Below are 24,743 nucleotides of genomic sequence, written 5' to 3'. Positions count from 1 at the left end.
AAACTAGCAGCTACAGCTTTACAAGTACAGTATTAAACTGAGCGTAGCAGTTGCGAGCGCCGCGCCGTGGCACGTAACTCACAAGGAGAAGTTGCCGAGGAAGCAGCGGTTCCTGAGCAGGCCGGCCCACAGCTGGACGCCCACGATGCCGAAGATGAAGAAGACGAAGAAGCAGAGCAGCAGCACGTTGCCCAGCATGGGCAGGGTGTCCAGCAGCAGGGTCACCAGGATACGCATACCTGAGGAGGAGAGACAGGGGCGAGGTCAAAACAGGTCAAGCGCCACACAAGTTGTTTAACAAGGACGCACGCAGTGGACGTGCACCTGTGTGGATCGGGTGTTTTGTTGCTGTTTAGTTTAAAACAACTGTTTCACATCAGGTGGCAGCTGACACGAGCACTGGGTATTATATTTAATAGAGCGGTCGATGTGAGCACCGATCCAAGTACCTCTCAATTTATAGCCGTTCAAGCCTTTATTCATTTGATCAAATTATACACTAGCCAGCGGATGCTAGAACAACTTTTTTCAGTCAAATAATAACGATACATGGTAGAAATAGGACCCTATTACACATCACAGTCAAGTGAATTTAATTTCCGCCTCCCTGTGTTTTATGTTAGTTAAACAGCTTAATGAAGGACTGTCAAAACAGTCTCGTTCATTATGGCAGATGAAGAGCAGTGCTGCGGGTTATACTCGTAAACAATATGAGGTCCGGCTCTCCACCAGCAGAAGTGATTCACCGTATTCATTTGTCAGGAGGAGGTTTCTTGCCATCGGGAGGATTTCTTAGGAAAATATGATGATCAAAGATGAAAGAGTGGGACTGAAATTGATGCTGCGTGGTGAGTCACTGCTATTCTACAGACTGTCAGTCATGATGTGTCATATATACATACATACCACATGTCACCTTATTGATATTTGCCACTGTTATATGTGTCATATGCCGATTCATAGTGCTATGCCGATTCATAGTGCTATGCTGTGCCACAAAGTTGTAGTTCTCCCTTGTTTAAAGGCGGCTATATTATATATTATAAAATTCCACCACCGACCACCATACCACAGCCTCAGCTGGTTGTGGCTATTGTAGACTTGAACCATTAGCCTCGAGCATAAATGAGGAGCGGGCTACGGCTCACTTCTTTCTAACTGAACATCCCCCACCCCCCCCCACACAGCTTTTTTCACATATACAGTAGAACTCCCCCACACCTGTTAACTGACTTTAATGTGCACATGGCTATCACCGCTGCTTTAATAGCAACCAGAAAAGTACGGCATTCTTTACATCACATGACAATTCACCTTCCAGTGTAACGTTACGGTGATAGCTAGAGGTCCATGCTACATGGTAGTGCTTATGAGCGAGGCGCTGAAAGCCAAAGACGCTCCATTGGTAACTAGAAGCATTCGCCGCATTGTGTCCGCTGTAGGTGTGACTGTGTGTGACTGCGTGGATATGAAGCAGGCCATTGTCGAAGACAGAGCGTGTGCTCACCGAACATCCTTGTTTGGATGAGTAAAGCTTTGAAATGCATTTCGGATGACACGACAAAGAGTCCTGAGTCAAACGGAAGTACAGAGATTTGTTAGCAGTCTGTGACTGTGTCAGCAGTACACCTACAGTTTGCTCTGAATTAACGCCACACTGAAAGACCTGCTTTTTTTTTACTCCTTTAATACAGTACATCCCTGATTCTGTCAGCTCTGGACAGTGTTCCCTCAAGTTTCTGACAACACACACACTTCCTGCCGCCCACGCACTCCCTCTGCTAAATCTGGCTGTGTCCCTCTGCGGTTGCAGCTCAGATTTTGCTCTTATTTTCATGCACTGAGTTCCTTCCATCCTTCCATCCATTTGTGTTGTTGCCACTGTGTTCTCTCTCTGTCTTTGTCCTTTGTCTCTCTTTCTCTCTCTGTCCTTGCAGGCTACCCTCCCGGCAGTAACCCTGCGAGTCAGGCGTCAAAAATGAGGATCGTTGCTTCTGATCAGGGTTTGTTGGGGTAACTGGAGAGGCCGGGACAGTCCCTATCGGAGCGACGGCGTTGCTCCTCTGCTGGGCTGACAGCCACCGAGGACAAACACAGGAGACGGAGGGAAGGACACCGAGAACGTGACAGAGCCAAGCAGAGAGGGCGGAAAGGAAAAGGGGGAGACTTTTGAGCCGTACCCCTTCCTGATGAACTCTATAATGCAAATGTTACGCTCGCTCCTTTAAATGAATGTATTTACAGGGCATGTGTATGAAAAAACTAAAATAATTCCGTCCATGTTCCAACACCTTTCAACTAAACTGTGCCGTCTGGGAGTGGCACACCAAACTGCATGAGGAACTTTTCCTATTTGTAGATTCTGATTCCATATGGGTACACACAGAGACTGTTGGTGTTGACAGATGGATGGAAAACAAGGAGGATTTTTCGCAGATTCGCCGAGATGCGGAGAACAAATGAGAAAGGAGACAGCCGGGGAGACGCAGGGAGGAGAGGAGCAAAAGGTACTACTACTGAAGGTAGAATGAGTGACAGCGAGGAGCGGCTGCGGGACACGGGCGGCGTGTTTGGATCGTCCTCTTTCGCAGCACCGCTCTGTTCGAAAAGGGAAAGATCTGGATGTGAGAAGGTGGCAGCAGTGGGGACGCCAGAAACTCTTGAAAGACACCCAGCTCTGTTTTCGAGTTATTTCAATTCAACAATAGCCGGTGCATAACGGCCACATTATGCACCGGATACTCAATTACCAGCATAACAAACGGCGTATACAATCAGTGTGAGATGAGAGTCATGATGAAAATACATCTCGTAACGCCACTGTGAAAAAAGGTTATTAAATGCTGTGCTAGGGCTCTGTTTGTGAGGGAACTAACATCACGCCGTGATTCAAGAGGAGCAACACCAGTGCAGGGGATTTATGTAAAAACCCTGCGTCAGTGCCTGTGGCCATTTGTTGCCACTTGCTCTTTGTTGGACATTTGTTCAACATAATTGCCCCGACCTCACAGAGAAAGAGATGCATTCAGCCACCGTCACGGAGGTTTGGCGGCTCATGCACAGGCAGACAGGACTCGCTTCCCACAAGAGCAACTTCCTCTCTATCTCCCACTCTAGAGCACTAACGAGCAGCGCAAGCACACGCGCACACAGACACGCGCACACACAGACCACGCATTAAGCAGCAGCTCCTTCGAGTGATTGCCCTCATAGTGTAATGTGCTGAGCTGTTAGGATGCTGCTTAGCAAGCGGCAGCAGCTGGGATTAGTGGCCGCAGCGGGCCGAGGCGCGCTAACTGGCGGATCCAGAGCGGAGATACGTCCTGCGTAAAAACGAGGGTTTAATACTTAAACCGCAACCCACATCTGACAGCTGCAGCCACGGAGAACAACACCGCTCTTCCCCTGTATATTTCTCTCGTTTGTCGCACAAAGGGGTTTCGACAATCCGCTGAATCTCTGATGCGAAAAATAGCGATGTCACAATATATAAGAAACTAATACGTTTTACTGGATTTGTCTTACATGTTTGGGACAATGTATACAACTTGAAGGAGCAGTGAGGTGAGGTAATGTAAAAATGCAAAAGGCTTCCCCGTTTGGTTTGTCTGTTCTGGGCTACTGTAGAAACATTGGCGGTGTAACTCGGCTAATGTGTTAAGCTAACGGAAAGCGGTTCTTTGTTACAAGAAGAAGCCGGAAGTCGCGCGGCGTAGTGAAATTCCGTAGGGAGGAGGATGGGGTGGATGACTGTTGTGATGTCGAGTATGCTACGGAAGTTGTGTAACAAACTACCAATAAGCACTACTGCAAAACCACACTGTGTTTTATGCAAAAAGAGGGGGACTTATAGAACAGTTTATTGAGAATGAAATCACGCTGCAGGAAAACTCAGTGATTGAAAACAAAATGTGGATTTTACTTGCAAATAAAGTTATGTTTATGGTCAGTATTTCTTAGCAAAACACACCGCATGTATCTTCAAGGACAGGTCAGCTCTTGATTTTTAGTAATGCGAGCGATGGCAGTTAGGGAACCAAAAGGTATAAGGCCGTAAAGTATTTGTGGCAAAAGTGAGTTCTTCAAGACTGGCGATATAAATCAAGGCCTCAAACGATACATCAACTGGACGGGAGCCACATACGAGGACGACTCGTCATCCAGCGACGCAGGCGAACATGACTATCATAGCGAGCGCCTGTTTATCTCCCAGATAAGCGAATCAATCCTCTCCCGACCTGAATGGCGGGCTCATTCCAAGCGATCGACATTTCATCTTCAATAACAATCATCTCCTCCTCCGCCTGTGCGCCCTCTCCGACCTCGCTGTGGGCGGCCGCTCCGCGTGTGATCGGGGGAGCCATCTGTTTTGCAGGCAGATTAGGTCTGCTTCCTCTGCTCACCTGTCCAGGTCCAGGCTCCGGCCCAGCCAGCTTTGTAATCTGTGCACCGTGAACTAACGGGCTTTCTGAGTCAAGGGGTGGCGGTGTACACCTGCGTCTCTTCTCATTTGCTCCGAGCGGATGGTAAACCAGGTCTGTGTCGCCGGCTCCAAGACGGAGACGACTAGACGTCTCCGAAGTGGAGAGCGAGCCATGTGACCCACGAAGAGAGGAGCACATGCAGAGAAATGAGAACTGACGGAGAGAAAGGATGACGCAGAACACTTCTGAACTCGGCTGGTTTTATTTACCCGAGTGAGCTGTTTTCGTGCACACCAATTAGTACAAAATCACAGTTTCTGATCTCAGTGATCATGGGGCCTCTTGTTTTAGCTCATTTCTACAAATTGAATTGGATATAACAATTTCTCTCACCTGTCTCGCCACACCTGACCATGTGAGCAATACCAACAAACCCTTAGAGATAGAATGGTATCCTTCATGGTGAACCCATTTCATACATTACAGAAACAGTCTCCAACTTTACTCCCAAGCACGCGTGAGCATAACTAATAGATTCTCCCATTTACTAATGATGTTCATTTTCACATTAAAACACATTAAATATATAAATAATTTAAATGAAAGACTTTCTCTCCATACGTCCGTGCCCTGATGCATGCTGGTTGCTACAGTACCTTATCCCTGTCGTCTTTGATGCATTATGAAGGACCAGTGCGTCTGCGCAAGCCCTTTGTGGAGTTTAGGCAACAGCTTCTGTTTTCAAACGGGACCAGGGCAGCAGCCTCGCGGGTGAAAGCCCTTTGTTCATTGTGTAAAGACGTGCATGTTGGATAAATACCGACCTTCTTGTTTATGAAGAATTTGGTCTATACATGCATTCCTAAAAGGATCCCTCATTTTTGTTTCCGCAACATCCCGCTCGGACTACATCGTTCACTCACAAGAATGATCATTTATGCCTTCCACCTTCGCGCATCAAGACGCTCAAAAGCGGCACTTACGCAACAGCTTAATCTCTTTGACAAATCACAGCTGTGTTGGGGAGGTGGCTGCGCACCTGACAGGCTATCTGGGAATACCGTACGACAGCACGACTCCATGTGATCAAAGAGCTTGAATTTCCAGCTTTTTAAGAGTCTGAAGCAAAACCCCGAGCGGAAAATGAATTTGGACTGAAAATGAAAGTAAAACGGAAATCTTTTCTCTTTTTAAGCAACAGAATATCGCTTGCATGCCGAGGGCGATATCTGACTAACAAGATCTTTTGTCTTCGGCACCGAACACATTGACAGAGAAGAGCAAGGACTACACTGTGACATTCTTCGCTGCTGGCGGACCACTTCTGCCTCTGAACTCCTACTGACCTTATCAGTCTCTTATTTCCTCAGCTCCACTCACAAACAAGGAGCCCCCCCCCCCCCCCCCCGGAATCAACCCGTCCCCCTGACTCCAGTGGGCTCAGCCTCACATCGCAATACAAGAGCAGAAGTCAAGGAGTACCTTCTAGACCTTCGGAAAGGACAGAAGCTAGGACGCTCTTGCCAGCTCTTTAATTGCAGTAATGAGGCTCGGCAAACAATATGAAGTAGGAGGAGGAGGAGGGCACGAGCATGCGAGGAGCTGCGAGGTCGATGATGTCATGTTGTTGTTGCCTTTAGGGCTCATCTGGGCGGAAGTGCAAGAACCAGGCGCTGCTCAAACACCGGGGTCTAACGAAGCGTGCAGAACAGCATGGAACACTTTGTGCTGCCGATGCGTGAAAACAACGGCACACATGTGCGTGCGTCGGAGGTCCGCGTGCACGAAAGAGTGTGAGGAAAGTGTGAGGAAGATGCGAGTGCGAGCGCTGCCTGTGCGCGTGTGCCAGTTTGATAATGCGTTGGGGGGAAAGGGCACATGCGGTGGCTCACCAATGAAGAAGCGTGCGAAGGCTATTCTGGTCCCAGTCTCATTAGGACGGAGACGGGTCTGAGTGTGTGTGTGTGTGTGTGTGTGTAAGGGTTTGTGTCCTGAGATAATCACCTATTGACTGCTGCCTCCGGCTTATCAATCAACGCTGCCTCGCTCAAACGTGGCTTACCGAGTTTCATCAAGACTCATCAACTCTGAGATGGTGAGCATGTTAATAGGGCATCCCCAGGCCGGCAAAAAACACAACAGAAATTGACCTCCACCCTGACGCAGTGTATTCTCCTTCTTCAAATGGTTGCCAACGACTCGTTGCCTCTTTTTAAAGGAGTAATTCAAGTATTATTGTGGGGAACTCACAGATAAGAGTTCAGCTACTTGTACCAATCTGTTTGTTGTGTTTTCTCAATGTCCAGTGGGAGGAAGGACAGACAAAGACATTGAAGCCAATGGGTTGTGTTGTCCTGGTAAGCAGCAGCAGTTGGTTAAAATGACAACAAATAGGACAACTTTGTGTCTTGGTTCGGGTTCGGATCTCAAATTTGGCAGTTGGGTTCTGTCAGGTTGGGTCATGAAGACTTGGGATACAGGCTGGGTTCAGGTCTCAGTTTCATGCTGCTCACGAAAGACAGATTGCACAAAAAAAAAGCCGCAGGGGTTGAGATATTATAACTTTAAGCGCATAGTGTGGGCCAAGCTCCTAAATCCTGAATCCTACATTTCCCACAATGCAATGAGTATGTTTTTATTAGACCCTTCCTGCCCGGTAAACGTCCCTCAGTCTCAATGGAAAGGCGAGATATCTGATGTTTGATGACATCATCAGGGACTGTTCTCCTGGAACTCTCACCTGAACTAACACTATGTGTAAAATTGTTGGTTCCTGTTTAACTCCAGCTGGTCTTGGCATTAAGGAATTGTTGATAACAAGGGAGGGGAGAGGCAGATACATGAACCAAAGCCAGGCAGGAAAATAATGACTGCAGCTGGCTGGCATGGCCACCAAACCAGACGCTTAGAAATGTGAACCACAGTCATCCTATTCCCAAATTATGTTTGACTTTAAAAAAAAAAAAGGTGTCTGCTGGAGAGTGAAATAAATGTGTCACTTTAGCCTGAGGATAAACATAGTTATTTTCTTTCTCTGTGTATAACAATGACACCTTCACTCCAATGAACAGAAAACTGAAAAATTGCATTTCAGCAATCTTATTAAATCAGTATTCTCGGATTAACTGCCTTGAGGCCTGAAACTAAAAGCCATTACTATAAAGCAGCTCCCCTCTTCTATTTGCATATTGCAGCAGCAGAATCAAGGTTTGGGAAAGTGGCATTTGCTGACAATAGATTCTAAATGTTAAAGTTTGCAGTTCATTTAATACTCACTAGAAGCACACTTTGCTTTGAAAGAGAAGGAAAAAAAGTAGCGATTTGGGTTCATCAATATTTCAGCAAATCCAGAATTAGAATTAGTCTTCCCTCTTTGCTGATTTCCTGGAATAGAAATACTTATTCCACTACAACCTCGCTATAGCACATTATCTGTTTCCATGCCATGAGCACATTATTCCTTTCTTACTGTTCCCTCAGGAAAACACACTGTATTCTGGACACACGAGTGGTCAGCCGCTCCCTTTGAAAAGCGGTACGCCACAAATTATCATATCTCCCTTGATGCAGGCAATGACAGGCCCGGTACAAGGTCCCCGTGGGCCGGTTCTGGACGTGAGGGTAATAGACAATCAGGTGGCAGACGGTGGGAGGTGGTGCGGTCGAGACGCAGCCGGAGATTTTGGGCTTTTCTTGGCAGTCGGTGGATGAAGTCTGCGAAATGCATCCGTCACTTCCACCAGCAGGAGTTCCGTGTTAGCCAAATCAATCAATGCCAGAGCCCAGTCCAGGAACGAAGTGTTCGTTAATACAAGTCTGAGGGTGTGTGTGTGTGTGTGTGTGTGTGTTTTAAGATGAGCTCCAGCCTCCAGTTCCAATACAGACAGAGAGAGGCTGCGAAAAGAGCGGTGCGGAGGCGAGGCGGAGGGATGTCAGCACCAACAGTTCAAACATCCGCTGATCCAGGATCAGACGGGCTCTCATTCTGGGCAGCGGCGCACAAGTAAAAACAAGGAAGTCGACTGTAGTGGCTGGAGGTGGAAAGTTCGGACCGACGGATTGAGGGAACCAAGCCCGAGGTGTAAACGAACACTCATCTGAGCTAACGGAGTGTCAGCTGAGTCTGCGTCTCCGGCCACGTATCAGCCTGGCATGAATATATGCACCTCGTACCTGGACTGTGTCGGGTTACTGGACTACTCTTGCAAAACAGAGATTAATACACACGGCGTCTCCTATTATGGGATTCATGCTGTTCATAATGGACAGCTCCCTCGCTACAGTAAGATCCTTCCCGGGCAGTTAATCTTTCCATGCCGACGACAGCTTGTTTGTGCGCTTTCGAGTGGCCGGTGAAGTGTATTCTGATTTACATAGATTTGGACGCTCGTTGCGTCGCGGTAATTACCGCTTGTGTGCCAAGTGGCTCTCTGTCAACCAGTGGAGCGTCCAGCTGCTCCACACCTCAGCCTCGCACACTTGCTAATCACTTGAAATCCATTAGCACTTATGCTAAAGCATATGGCGACCGCTAAAAACCTATTATATGATTTCGCCGATCACCTGACCACTCATTCAGCACCACAAGGAGCTCAATGTTTCCACTCGTCGAGCACCGAGTACACTCATTAACAGAGTCAATGCCATACTTTGAGGTCAATGCTTCAATAGCATGCTACCATGCTAAAGGTTAGCCTGCCGTCATGCTTTTAGTCTTGCTATATTTGCAACAGGATTACACAACAGGTTCACTTTTTCACGGGATCTATTCCTCTGCGCGTGCCGGAGGGCAACTGTACTTTACAAGTATGACTCCGTGCTGCTAGAACTGTGAATCCGCGGGTGCTTGTCACATTTTACGTTGCAATATCTATGTCACCCCTATTTTGTGCCTCTTTTGTAACGTCGCCGCGCCAATTAGGCAGGTCAAGTCACTCGCGCTTGGCATGCTTTGAAAGGGCAAACTGTTCCATTTTTTTTTCCCGCCTTGTTTCCCACAGTACCAACCCGACAACTGCTTAATAATGGAACAGGGAAAAAAAACACCTCAGCCAGTGTCATGAATCCAGTCTTAACATGTGGGGAAATAAAGTAACCGCATCCAACAACTTCAGCACCCGTGTGTTCAAATTCGGCAAAGTGTGCCTCGAAATAGACTGAGCTCCACAATAAACACCCCTCACCCGGAGGCATGACGAATGCTGCGAGCTCCTCCGCTGGACTTGATTAGGCTGGTTGAAGGGATGGAGACCACCACACACACCACTCTACCCAATGACATTTCCCCTGCAGGGCCAGAACCGGACCAAATCATCCACACATTAATGCTGCTATTAGTCCTCTGATTAGGATGACGAATGGCTGGATGCCTAATGAGCGAGTCTGTGTGCATGACTCTGTGTGTGTGTGTGTGTGTGTGTGTGTGTGTGTTAATGAGCAGCACTGGCACCCTACGACGACTTTTGATTGACATGAGATTGCAGAAGAGGTTTGTGAGTGTCATCGGCAGAGGGATGGGAGGTTGATGTCCCATTCATGCGACCTACATGGGGGTGAACACCTGCATGTACACACACACACACACACACGCGTACACACATCTAGGATCATTGCTCAGTTTGCCTGCAATCTCCTCTGAGCAATTGAGGGAGCTAATGACACAATTAGGGTGTGTGTGTTTAAAGAAAAAGCATCGCAGGGGTTGGAATCAAGGTGAGGCTGATTCCACAGAGTGGACTGCTGGGTGGGTATGAAAATGCGTATGATTTATTTAAACAATAAATGTTTAATGTGTGCACTGGAAATTCAATCTGAGCTGATTAAACTCTAATGGAGACTGATGGAAGGAAAGCAGAGTGGAACATGGAACTTTTTGGGGGGGCTGGCTGGGGGGGGGGGGGTTAGGATAATAAGTGTGTGTGAGAGAAAGGGAGTGGGGGAGGATGACAGACTGAGTAAGCAACTCAGTGACTTGTGCGTCAGTGTGTGTGTGTGTGTGTGTGTGTGTGTGAGTGTTGCTATGAACTGCAGTCCTGCGATTCGGTGAGTTGGAAAATTGCATATAAACCTGTCCGAACTCCGACTGGCTGGTGAAAGCCAAAACACAGAGACACGGTCGAGGCAGCGCACTAAGCGTGGACGCGGGCTCGTGTCTGACCCACATCCCACCGCCGGGCAGGAATTCCAATCCACCTGCACGATCGCAGCCACTTTTGGCGAGTACCACGTCAGAGGAGCCGAAGTCCAATATATCAAGATAAGGTCAATTTATACAGCCAAAGTCTCGTGCTAACCATGCCTACTTAAATCACGAGAAGAGATATATTGTTCGTGTCATGTTGTTAAATGTCAGATAACGCAAGCCCTTTCATGCCAAGATTTAAAGCTCCACGTCTGGTTTTAGATGTTGATACCACTTGAGTTCAGATATATGGCAGAAGGCAGTTTGTGCACACGAAAGACAAAGAGACACTTTTTACCGCCACCTGTCATCGTTGCTGGTTTGGCCAGATCAAAGAGGGACGTTTCTTCTTAATCTGGGAACAACGTGTACAGACGCTGATCATCTGACGAGACTATTTACAAGCAGTGTCCTGAAGGTGCGCAGGGAAAGATTGGATTTGAGGAATGCACACGCACAAACTGAAATGTCAAACGCGGCTACGCGTGACTCCTTAGCTTCCTGAAAGTTTTAGCGGACGGATAAACTGAGTGAAGGAGAACTAACTTGTTCATGACATTGTGTGTGTGTGTGTGTCGGATTGACACTCATACTTTTGAATTGAAGGTCCATATATATGAATCTTTATCAAAAGTTTAGTTTGAAGTTTTGGGTCATTTTCTTTTTCTCCCGCAGAGAGATTGAGACAAACTTTCATGGCTGAAATGTAAATATGGAGCTACAGCCTAGCAGCCGCTAGTTTAGCTTAGCATAAAGACTGGAAACAGGGGAAGGGGGGGGGGGGGGACACACAACTGGCTCCGGCTTCGTATTTAGCGCACAGACATCAAAGAACTATCCAACATGTTGAAATATTTCTTCAACAGGCTCCGTGCAATCTTGCCGTCTGCCACGGATGTCACACACTGTACGCGTACGACCACTAACAACTAGGCGGTTACTTTCCATCGCACAGCCAATGCTTGAATACCAGAAAACATATATTATATATAATGTAATAAGTGTCCTGCTCTGTAAAAAAAAAGTGTGTGGCACACACATATTGCCGCTGGTAATTCCTGGTCTTTGATCCCCTATCCAAAATAATAGAAATGTTGGACGACTATACTTGCCCTCGTCTTTTTTGATGATGAAGACAAAGCAGTCTTGAAACATCAAGGCCTTGTATAAATGCCCAGTTAAGTCGCTCCCACGAGAGGACAGCAAGACTTGATCCGAGTCCTATACGTCAAACATTTGACTTTGTTGTGAAGCGTAAGAGATTGATCGTCTTGAGCCTCGCACACTTCATCTGTGTTATCACCCCCAAGCTCGCACTGACTGGCAGTGGCTTAAAGCAGCGGTCAGCCTCAGAGTTGCACACGGCGTATATATCTTTTGGCATCCCGGGCTTGAGTTCAGCTGCTGCACTCACTTGGCACTCGGTTGATGGCTCTCAGGGGTCTCAGCACGCGAACCGTCCTCACCGCGGAAAAACTGACGTTCTGCAGGTTGAGCGAGTACTCCAGCATCCTGCAACATGTGGAGGGAGAGAGAGAGAGAGAGGGGGAGAGAGAGAGAGAGAGGGAGAGAGAGAGAGAGAGGGGGAGAGAGAGGGGGAGGGATGTGTAAGTACGGCAACAACAAACCACATGCTTTAATTGCTATCACGGCTCACACTGCACGGCCCCGCTTCATCATCTGGGAATAAAAACACAGAGAAAAATAAGTGCAATATTATGAAGGTAATTATATATTCCATGTATTACATTCTCCCCCCCCCCCCCCCCCTTTCACTGTGCAACTGGTAATTAATCCTCTAATGTTCTGAATCCCGTTTTTACATTATTGCCTTCAGAGACGACTGCAGAACATGTGTTCTGGCAAACAATGCGCTTTCATTCCAACTGCTAGCAAAACCCGGGCCAGAGGGGTTAGAAAAACACGTCACGCACACCGCGGCGTGTGTGTGTGTGTTTTGTTTGTGCTTGCGTGTGGAGCGTGGCAAACACGCAAGGGTTTTTTTTCCGCTCGCCTGACAAACGCACGCACGTGTTGGCGTGCAACCTCGCACCAATCGACCTTTCAAAAAAGGAGCAAGCGGCGGCAACCGTGCATCCCCCTGGCTTACAGACGCCGGAAGCGGCGTGAATCACTCCTTTATTGAGAGGAGAGTGTGGCATCCACCGGTACATAAAAGAGCAGCATCAGATCAGTGCGAGTCATAACCTTGAGACGACGCGCACAAACACAACTCTTAACAGCCTCTCCAGCTGCTCTTTAGAGGCTCTTTCAGGCTGCGATGGGAGGTTAGAAGGACAGCGCTGAGAGGGGAGAGCGACTGCGGAATGTTTGAGAAAACCTTTTTTCTCGTTTCTTGATCGGTGTTTGTCGTCATCTCGTCTCCCACTCACTCTCTCTCCTCATGTGTGTGTGTGTGTGTGTGTGTGTGTGTGTGTGTGTGTGTGGAGCAGATGCTGAGCACATGTGCAGCTTGCAGGGGCGTGCGGATGAAGGAATTCCCTCCTTGCACCAACTCCAAGTCTGTCTGTCCGTCTGTCTGTCAGACAAATGCGCAACACATGTCGGGCAGCGCATGTGCAGGTGAGTTGTGTGTGCGTGCGTGTGTCTGCGTGCGAGCATGTAGGTCACCGTAAGTGCAAGTGATGCGTTCGAGGCGTCCCGGTACGAGTCTACAGTAGACATCCTCTTTTTTTTCATTCTCTCACACACACACACACACATGCACACATACTGTATATACACACACACACGCACACATACCCAGAGCTGACAGATGGCCTGCGCGCTGCAGAGAGAAGGTAAATGGGTAAACGGTTAACAGAACGGCACGGAGATGCCCTCCCAACACCAGCGGAGGGACGCAAGGCTAACAGCATCTGGTAGGTCCCCCGGGGGAAAACAGGCACACTACATTAGCGGCCGTGTAATGTTCCGCAAAGGGCCGACACAGATCATTCAGGTCAAAAGGCATGAACTGGCACTTTTATGAAGGAGCAATGTGCCAAAAGCAGCTCTCAGTTTGACCTTGGAGACAGGGAAATAGAACAGGAGTAGAACAGACGCTGTTATAGATCATAGGTATCTATTCCTACAGACTCGTGGACGGCTTTTACCACAGAGTCTTGTGTCCGTCACTTGCCATTTCATTCAGAACTGGGAGTTCAACTGTCCTCCAGTCACGCAGTTCGGATGAGGGGCATATCGCAGCTTTTTCTTAAAATGCGCATTTTGAGACATTCATATAGCGCTATGCTAGCTGTTTCCCTGTGTTTCCAGTCTTTACGATAAGAAAGGGTAGCTGTTGCCGTATAGCCTTGTATTTATGACATCATTATTAGAACATGGCTTATATGACCCCGGTGTCAGTCTGAATAATAAAGTGACAGCATAATGGAAATTCAGCCTGATTATCAGGCTGAATGAGATGGAGAATATACAATGAATCCACCGTGATCCCAGTGCTGAATAGTATGGTCCCTTTGGGAAATTACTGTAACATTATCAGGAAACCGGTGGGAAAACTGTTTGGGTGCCACAGACATGCGATAAATCCCCAGAGCTCTATTATACAAATATTGGGGTAATTTTGTTCGTCAGACAGAGAGTTGCATAAGCAAACTTAAAAGCGGATGACGAAATGATGTCTGTTGAAAAAAAAAAAAAGTAGTCCGTGCAAAAACACTTGCTGCCCCTGATGAGAGCCAGATGAAGTTCGGTGTGCTCAGTGAAAACCGACCCATCTCCCCTCATCTGGAAATGGAGAAAACAGCCGAGGAGAAATGGAGTGAATCAAACAAACGACAGGAAGTCGTGCGCTGTTTTCGTCAGAGTCCGTGCCAGTGCTGATGATGGCTGATACAGGAGAAGGGCAACCGGAGGGGGAACGGAGAAACGAGAAGCAGGAGGGGACGGGGGGGGGGGGGGGGACGCCCGACCTCGGAGGGAGTTTGCGTGAGGAGATATCCCAAACTAAAAGCACACGAAGCAGATCCACACCAGGGGGACGGAGTCCAGGACGAAAAACATTTTTACATCTTGTCGTGCACACTCTGATATGATACATCTTGATACGGGGGGGGGGGGGGGGCGGAACAAGGACAAACTTGCGGAAGAATGTAATGAGATTCATACTCTTATCAGTCAAGCACCTCGATGATATATGGCGGGAACAAAAACCCACCCACACACACACACACACAAACAAACACACACACACACTCCTTTTGGCCGTGTAGCTTCTTAGCTCGTCCACTCTTATCGCAGAGGGTGAATGTGTGTGTTTGTGCCAAAGCAGCCAGACACATGAAGGATGGTACACGTCGACACTTCTCCAGCTAAAAGGCCAAAGGCAGCGGCAGCTTGGAACACACACATACACACACACACACTGGACATAATGCCACCCAGAAAGAGCTGTAATAGGAAAAGTACGCAAGGCAGCTCAGGAATGTAATACACTGTTCAATGTTTAACCCGTCCTGTCCACACCTATCGGTCTACTTCTCTGTCTCTATCCATCTGTCTCTCTATCAATCTGTCTGTCTGTCCATCTCAGTCAGTCAGTCCATCTGTCTTCTTGCAGCTATACTGCGCTATTATACTGTCATTGTTTTTTTTTGCTTGTTTGTTTTTCCCATGTAAATCACGACGGAGAGACTGAGAAAAGACAAACGGGGTTGACACATTTTGATGGAGCCTCCTCGGTTTTCACGCTCGGTCGGAGGCTGGGGAGTTTGTTTTTTATCGTGGGGAAGAATTTACGCGACGCATAATGTTGGAAAACACGTTTTGCAGAGTAAGTTATGGGGCGAGCTGGGGGCACTTTTCGGAGCGCAGCAAGACAAATGGCTTTGGGTATTCTGCAAGGCTTTCAGTAAAAGTAGCGGCCCATTGATCATTCCACGGAGAGGGGCGGATCATTTCATGGCTGTTTGTGTTGTTTGTCTGCTTGCACAGAGGAGGTGGATTGATGCGAATTTAAAACACAGAGGTAGTTCCAAGATGCGTTTAGCTGAGCATTGTGTTCATTTCTAGCGAAGCTTCATGAAAGGTGGAAAAATACACAATTTGAGAGCTCAAAAAACATACTTTTTTTCTGTCCCTAAAGCTGCATTTTGTTTTTTTTATAAGATATGAATATGAATGGGGGTCATGATGACTAAACAACAGAGATTTTGCAGTTTTAGTTTATTGGATTGTTTTTTCTATGCTACCTGCCCATTACTTAACAGCATGACAGAGAAAGTTAGCAACGAGCTGGTGAACTAGCTTCCACACACATCCATAACCATAAACCTTTGATTAAAAGCCTCTGCTCCGAACGCCTTCGCTAACTGTATTCGAAAAAAAAACTCATCCGCTCCTTCATTACCTCCCGATACGACAACGGCAACAGCTTTCTCCACGACACCACCGACGCTCTCAGCCAACTACAAAACATCCACAACTACTCGGCTGCCCTTCTGCTCACCCCACACCAGTACCAGAGATCTCACGACCCCAGTCCTTCACAAACTTCCTGTTTAAATATGTGATCCATTTGCCCCCCAACCCCCCTTTCTTCCTCTTTCATTGTAGTTGTTTTGTTTTGTTCTTGCCTTTACTGTTTCTTTTACTGTTTTTATTACCAAAAGGCCTTTGAGGACCCTTTAAAGCGTTATGCAAATTAAAAAAAACGTTTTATTCTTAATATTATTAAACATCACAGCACAGCCCATTATTTATCCATGAAATATTGAGTAATAATCATAAATATTGAGAAATGCATTCACAACCAAATGGCTGCTTTAACCCCACTGTTATTATTACAATAGATAACGGCTTTGTTGCCGGGTTATTGGATTATACCGCTTCACCACAATGGCTGCACGTTGCACCGTAATAATCCGTCTCGTCATGTATCGCTTATTATGAACTAACCATGTCGTCTGTCCTCTCCACTGATATTCCTTCAGTCGCACATTGTTTGCTTTTCTATTCGCCTCTACATCAGCGACAGGCAAAGCTGTCACGCTAGATGTTCCTCAGCAAATGAATTGTGAGTGATGGATGTGTGTGTGTGTGTGTGTTTATGTCTATATGTACACAGAATATTGCTGAAGAGCAAACGCTCCAGTATGTGCACCTTAGGAGCAACTCTCACCAAATCTTATGCAACAACAGCTCAACTCCAGGCGGGTGTCTTAACGATGAGAGTCTGATATTATTAAAGCGAGTGCACGTCGTATGATTCTGGAGAAGTGGAGGGAGGAAAAACACCACAGAGAACAGACAGATGGAGTGTTTTCATGCTGAATCAGATTGAGAGCCTTTCATCAGCAACACGTTCTGCCATCAACCCACTCTGCTGCTTATCTAACCCAAATGTTAAACCAACTTATTCTTCACACGTCACGGTTGATCGCTGAATATCTCTCTTTCTCTTGCAACAGTCGCACAAGGCGAGGAGGATTCTTCTTCTTCTTCTTCTTCTTCTTCTTCTTCTTCTTCTTCTTCTTCTTCTTCTTCTTCTTCTTCTTCTTCTTCTTCTTCTTCTTCTTCTTCTTCTTCTTCTTCTTCTTCTTCTTCTTCTTCTGGAGAAGTCAGAGGTCTTAGCTACAGCTACAGCTCTCCTGCATGGGCATATTGACCCTCCATGCATATAGCAGTGATAAAGTTGTGCATTTGCTATCGCTGCCTCCAGGAAGCTCATTATTTTCGTCATCAATAATTGTGCAAAGTGTGACTGCGTCTTTCCCCAGCGTATCATATCGTCTGATTCCAACAGATTGTTCCCGGGTCAAACTAAATCAAACTTAACAAAACCAGTTTCCTTGTGAATGTGCAAAACGTGCCCGAGGGGACTTTCTTTACCTTGTTAAAAAAAGAGAACACGTGCTTTTTTTTATCGTTTGATAACTGCAGAGATCGGCGTCCCACTGACGATCAAACGAAAACGCCAGAGCTTTTCTTATTTAGCAGAGAAGATCCTTCAATGTCAACCTTTGTGATGCTTTTCAACAACAAGAGACAACAACTGAAACTACTCAACATCCCTCCTGCTTCTCTGTAAATACTGTGTGAAACATTAACAAAAAGATAACTTACAAAATGTGTTTAAATTACATGCGTTGACTAGGAGCCTCGATACCCACAAATGATGTGTAACAGATGATGATGATGAGGATGAGGATGTCGGTGCTTTGCAGATATAATGATTTTGTTTTGGAACTGTTTATATGTTGAATTACTACGGAGATTTACAAGCAGTTACTGTACTTCGTGATCTTTTTATTTATGTGTTTTTGTTACACATACAGCCTGTCCTCTCCTCTCTTGGTTGAAGGCTGTTGGAAGCAATTTCATGATGACTTCATTTCTATGCAGTCCTGCATTCCTGTTAAGAAGATGCACAACGACCAGAGCTGAGTCCGTTCTCTGCATAAATGCGTGCAGTCTGTGAGCATTCACTTCCTGCGCACGGAGCGGGTTTCCCACAAATGATTTATGGAAGCAGGATCAACAGCAGGCTGCCGGATGCTCTGCTCTATTACTACATTGTGGTTATGGTTGCTAGTAAAGGCCCAGTTTTATATCCAGCTTTTTAAATATTCCGCTCACACTTCTGCTGGAGCTTCTTCATCTTTATCTTTATCTCCCCAGCGTCCCCTCCCTCCCCCCTGCTGCCCCTAGACTGGTAATCTATGGCCGACCTGCTGATCCGCTCGTAGTGGGAGGATAATCTATCTATTGGAGGAGGAACCCAGGTGGATAAAGACTGTAAAAAATACAGCAGCCCAGTCCGGATGCTGCAGAGCGCAAGCTCACCGAGACGGAGAGGGAGAGGAAGACATACTGCTCGCCTCCTGACCGTGGACGGTTTGTTTAATGGCCATCATTGTCCGTGGATGCTGTATCCTTGTCCGTGTCCTCTCTCTCTCTCTCTCTCATCAGCAACATTAGCCTTACACAATTCTCTCTCTCTGTCACACACACACACTCTTGAGGTAAGCATATTTTCCCCACTCAGCACAGAGCGAGGTTGGCCGTCTCCCCCCCCTGCTTCCAGCCTTTACGCTAAGCTAGGCTAGCCATGTAGAATAACTCCAATGGAAAGCCATCTATGTCGTTATTAGATTCTTAGAGGAACTGATGTAGTTTAATTAAAAAGCGTCTGAGGACGGCGGGAGGGAGTTAAAGGATGGACGGGTCAAACAAACACAGGACTGTCACCCAGGAGCCCGCTGTTCATGTCCTGTGTGAAACTAAGTCAGCGTTGGACTTATTTTACTGGTTTTGTTTGTTTGCGGAACAAGCGGAACTATTTTTTCGGAACAAACCCAAACCACCATCTTTTCCTAAACCTATCAAAGTACATTTTTTTTGCGTAAATACACCCAAACACAAAGTAAGCCTGCGTTGAGAGTGTATGAGAGTTGAAACTGTATGTGTCCAAGTACGAAGTAATAGTATACAAGTAATACAGCAATGCTATTGTTGCACTTGCTTGAATTTCTCAATGTTTAAAAAAAACAAAAACGTAATTAAAGTAAAAGAAATATATATTTTCCCCCTTTCACCTGGTCTATTCTTCTATCTCCGTTCCTCTTCACGTCCCCCACCACCCTCGCCCATTTCCCCCCCCCCCCCCCCCATCCACACACCCTTTTCTTATCACCGCTGTCCCCTAAACTGGGCTGGAGTGTTCATCTATAAATCACGAAAGGGGGAGAAAGGGGGGAGACGCTGAGTGCTTCGCTCTCACCTCCCTCGGTGTGACTCAATCACGGGTGCTGAAATACAAGAGGACGTGCTGAATATCTGAAAGCCAGTTAAAAGGCGCCGAGCTTGTGTTTTTAAATATCAATACATCACGGCGAAATGAATCGCGGTGCTTTTATATAATTGCCTGAAATGATTGGTGCCGTGGGTCAAGGTGATGGGCACATGGGCCGCATAGCCTCTGCCAAATTGTATTCGCCTCGAATTTACAACACACTCCTCGTACACTTTTTGGCTTCCTTTCACAACTTTAGAGATTTTTTTTTGCCTCCCTCTCTACCTCTACTACTTTGAGTAAGACCTTCAGCTCTGCTCCCCTTCGAGAAAAACAAGTCTTCAAGGCGTTTTCGGACCAGAGTAACTTTTTCAAAGCCTCCCTCTCCGCTCACTCGACATCTCTCTCCTGGCGCTGTCGCAGTAAGAAGCATAAGAAGAGAGATGCCTGGGATTAGAATGTCCTACGCTTGTCTATCACTCTGGGGTTTTGTAACCCCAAAAACAGGTCCCGAGAAAAATCGGAGGGGTCACCGGATAATTCAAGACAGACTGTTGCACAATGTTGTTACTTTTTCCTGACTTGTTGCCACATCTTTACTGGGCAACGACTGTCGGTCGGGTCCGCCACTTTGGTCCAGATGGAAAAATCTCAACGACTATTTGATGGATTACCATGAATTATAGCAGTGTACTGCGGGGGGATTATTAAAGGCTTACATGGGATGTGTCATCTTGAGAACATGGCGTTATTTGTAGCCGGGTTTGTGCTCTTTAACTCATTATGAATTACCTATAGCTTGTGAAATATACAAGTGACAGGAAGATGTCATATTTCCAAAAAGTGAGCGATTGATGGTGATCGTCCTCGAACATCAGACCGGGCTGCTGAAGGCAGTCGCTATCGAGCAGACTGCCTTCAGCTTCCCTTCCTCTCTCCAACTGCCTTTTTCTCTGTCAAACCATCGCCCTTCCTCCTGTTCCCTCCTCACCCCCCCCTCTTCCTCCTCAGTTATCCTTTCTGTTTCTCTCCAAGAGGAAGCGGAGAGAGAGAGAGAGAGAGAGAGAGAGAGAGAGAGAGAGAGAGAGAGAGGATCGATGTACTATGGATAGGGAGGCCTGTCTGCCCCAGTAAGTGCTGCTACACTGTCCTATTCAGACCCCCTCAGCGGTTGACTGGGGCTCCACTGCAACAATCAATGAATGAATACATAAATAAATGAAAACATTCTTTTCACAAGTCAGTCAATCTAAAGCCCAAAGTCCAAAATAGAAAGTTGGTTCCCACACACACTCGGGTGCAATCAGTTCTTTTGAATGCAAATAGTTTTGAACAGTTTTTACTAAACGGAGTGCCATTTTCTACGACTTGATCCATCTGGCTCATTTAGACTAGTTCAAAATTCTGTCCTGAGTCATTTGAAGAACTGCATTAGAGATGAATGCCATTTCCATTCTGTCGCTCTGCAGCAGAATATTTCCCCCCTCTTTATAATTTGTAATACGCTGTGTCAAGTAACAATTTATTTTCATGTTTCAGTCCTTGAGCAGATTAAAAACAACAACATGCTTAACATGCTTACAGATACGGAGCTCATGAGACGGACAACTAACGAGGCTACAGAGCGTCCACAGCGCCGGATTCATTATGCCGACTGCTGTTTTGTTAAAGCAAGTTGTCTGGTACAGGAACGGATGCGCTCACAGGTTTCCCGTTATTCCCACCGACATGAACGATGGCCAAAACTCCAACAAGTCTAAGAGCCTATACAGCCATGCTAGCTGCTCTGTGAGGCATGCTCACAATCACAATGTGGACATTCTGATGGTCAGCAAGTATAACGTTTACCATTTTCACCATCATATTTAAGCGAGTTAGCAAGCGAATATCCCTTAATGAGCACTAATTACAAAGTACAGCTGAGGCTGAAAGGATTATGTCATTAGTTTTAAAGCGGTTGACGGCTGTAGATGAAAAGTCCGGGGATCGCCAAAGTCAACAAGCTCCATCCTCTGGGGACCAAGAACGCCTGCACAAAACTCCATGTCCAATCCATCCCATAGTTGATGAGATATTCCAGCCAGGGTGAAAGTGGTGGGCCGGGCCGACTGACTGATAGACATCGCCATCCCTTGAGCCTACCACGCGAGTGGCTGTAAATAAACAGCAATAAACCAGAAATATCCTTTAACGTCAGCTGTGTTTCCTCTTGTGTCTGCACTGTTAGTACTATTGTATTTTCCTTTTTCCCCCCGGTGTAATTTTGAAGAATGTGTTGCCTGGGTTGTAATATCAACACAATTCTGAAAGCATTACCAAGTTGAGAATGAGAAAGGTGAAACGCTACAAAAAGGAACACACGTCTTTTTGTAAGATATCACAACCAACCGTTGTCTTGGCTCAGACCTCTATGTGTACAGATCAGTCCAAAAAAAACAGATCGCATACGCGCGTTCAAGACTCTGACCGACTCTGCCAGGTAAAGCAAACAATTCAACAACAATCATCGAGCAATGCATTTCTCTATTCACTGCCGGGTGCTGACATCAGCTTTTTCACACTTCTCTCACACAGAGCAGCAGAGGAGCGATACACGCGAGCTCATGACTGAGAGCAAACCGAGCATCACGAAGTCAACTCCAAAAAAATTGAAACACCAAGCAATTGCTCAACGGCTTGTGTGACGGCAGTTGTTGCTTGTGAAATTTCGAAACGTGACTTTTCTTACGGCCAGAGAGAAGGAAACTTCCATCTCCTGCTGTTTTCTTTATCGTGTTTATTATGCTGCAGCACATCCATGTTGCACTCCCTGCACCATTCACCAGCCCCCAAAAAAAGCTTTGCTGCGTATCTCCCTCTCCTTCTCCACACTCCACCTGTTTGGTTCACTCATCCCTCCATCATTCCCCCCCTGACAGCGAGGTGATTAGGAGGAGAGAGAGAGAGAGAGAGAGAGAGAGAGAGAGAGAGAGAGAGAGAGAGAGCCAAGACCTGCTGAAAAAGCAGCTTAGCTGTAATTATCTCTCTCGGAAAGAAACTAACAGTTCATCAGAGCCTTCCTCCGCAGACTTAACAACTGTTGCCGGGATGCATCAAACGCTCGACAACCAAACCGTTACCTAGGTTACCATTGTCTCCTTGCGGCTGGGGACTCTCCGTACAGATGAGATCCTTTTTTTGTTTCTACAAACCCATAAACATCCATATTAACATCTACACACACGCACATACGCATGCTTACACCTTCACCATGCACACTTTTGATGTAAGCCAACATGCATGACACCAGTATATGTATACATATGTATATAGATTACAGGCACAGAAATAAGACTGCTTTTAAAGTGCCATGTTTTTCTGTCACGCTCCCATGTTGTTCACGCTCCGACACACACATGAAGCTGCGCCGACCTTTTTTTTCATAAATTATTGTCGAATTATTGTATGAGTAAAGAGTGACAGAAAAAATATGCTGAGGGAGATAAAAGAGGGCGAAGGCGGGGGGGCTTTGAAAAGCGAGACACATCACAGTCGGCATGGCAGATCCCATACAGGCTGGTGGACACCACTTACAGCCTGAACCTGTGTTGAATCGACAGTTTGCTTCAATGTGACGCCGTGAAGTGGAGCAGGCGGTTGGGTCGAGAGGTATTAAGAGGATTTCCTCACATGGTGTCCGTACATGAGGCACATTTACTGCTGCATATGAGCAGAAATGTTTGTAGCTCTGTGTGTAAATTGTACAGCCGACGTATTGTCACCATGTTTTTTTACCCGACACGTCCTCATATCTAAACGATATTAGTAGGTTATTTTACACACTTTTGTGTTTGCACCACAAAAGATATACCCGGTAAATGGACTTACATGGTATTCCAACCTCTAAAAGCGCTGTATACTATATGTCAATATGCATCCATTCACACACACACACACACACACACACACACACACACACACACACACTGTGTTCATACTGCATGGATTTCTTTCAGCATGAACATGTTTTTCTTGAGTTAACTGTGTAAAGTTGACCGTCGAGCTTGCAAACGAAAACACAAACAGTCACCAAGCTCGCCGTACAACAGCTCGGGTGACGTTTTCAAGCAATCTCTGCGGCAAAAAAACGAGACTGTACCCGCAGAGATTTGCACATGACGTGGCGAGCAAATCCAGCCCGGTCAGACGACGGCGTTTGGATTCATTGCCAGAGGAGCCCGTGTTGTATTTGCATCTTTGCTGAGAACATGTGGCGTGTCAAACGTCAAGCGTAAAAAGCATCATTTTAAAGTTTAAAAAGACGAGTTAATTAAAAGGGGAGGGGTTGTCAAAAAATATGACAAGCAGAGTAGCGTATAAAAGAATGAGGCTACAGAGAGCAGCTTTGACACTTCAGAGCGCACCGCTTAAAGCGTGAAATCGCTCACAGTCGGAGAGAACACATGAAGGAGGCTTTCCTCAACAGCGCACAGGTTCTGTTGGATGGACTCCCGCATAGACACACCATCACTTCCTCGGATTGAAGACTTGCTTCTGCCTCTTGAGAGGCGCGCTACTGAAATGACGGATAATGAACACGTCCCGACAGACCTGTCAGAATGCACCGGTGCTCGGTACGGCTGCGGATGAAAGAGTGGACATCCACGACGGCCCCACGTCTTCTCAGTCTCTTATTAAAGTGAGCCCAGTTCACGTTTCACTGATTCGTAGCTGACATCAGGACATGGTTCTGTACCGCGTGAATGTGAACCAAGAGAGGGCATCCAGTGCAGGAATTGGGCCTGCAGCTCGATCAATAACGCCAACTGTCCAATAATAGTAAAACTAACCATCGATATAAACCTACCAAATGAAACTAAAACTAAACTAAACTATAAATCACGTGCACGTCGACAAATGCCAGTAAATTGATAGAAACGGTTGCAGACGCCTGGTCTAGAGTCACGCAAACACAGACCTGCATCTCCTACCCGCTTCTTTAATGCTCATCAACATACATGCAGTTATTACTTAACACTTAAAAGACTCTCATAGAACTGCTATGAGAAGCTAATGTTGCAATCCATAAAACGGGTGGGTTTGGTCTATTGTCTATTCTTCATGCATATTCTATCCTGCACTGCAACAATGACCCAGTTTTTTTTCCCCACCAGCACATTACGGTTTCATCCGTAGGCAACAAAGTAGAATATTTAATACTATTCAGCACAGCTGTAATGACATTACACCTGCTCTCATCGCCCGACGCTGTAGTTTTAATTAGAGGCTCCTTTTATTGGCCTTCTTATGACTCACTAGATTAGTACCCGATTATCAGACATTAACGTATTTCCCATCTTGTTCCTTCTGGATCAGTTGTTCCCTGAGCGGCGACGGCCAA

The 24,743-nt window shown here is 46.5% G+C and overlaps 2 protein-coding genes across 2 annotated transcripts in view; both read right to left on the bottom strand.

The window, feature by feature from the left end:
• Positions 1 to 24,743, bottom strand: part of spata20 (spermatogenesis associated 20) — a 231,491-nt gene that overhangs the window by 63,857 nt on the left and 142,891 nt on the right. The window lies entirely within an intron of this gene.
• The window catches only part of cacna1g (calcium channel, voltage-dependent, T type, alpha 1G subunit), a gene marked incomplete at its 5' end in the record, with an annotated part of 205,250 nt that overhangs the window by 96,252 nt on the left and 84,255 nt on the right, over positions 1 to 24,743 (bottom strand). The window contains 2 exons of the mRNA XM_079182289.1: positions 83 to 239; positions 12,020 to 12,117. Coding sequence (XP_079038415.1) covers positions 83 to 239; positions 12,020 to 12,117 — 255 coding nt within the window. The remainder of the gene's footprint in view (positions 1 to 82; positions 240 to 12,019; positions 12,118 to 24,743) is intronic.

The sequence above is a fragment of the Pholis gunnellus genome (assembly GCF_910591455.1).
Source record: "Pholis gunnellus genome assembly, chromosome: 21".
NCBI classification, from domain to species: Eukaryota; Metazoa; Chordata; class Actinopteri; order Perciformes; family Pholidae; genus Pholis; species Pholis gunnellus.
The sequence above is the reverse complement of the archived record's forward strand: the minus strand, read 5'-3'. Positions and strand labels throughout refer to the sequence as shown.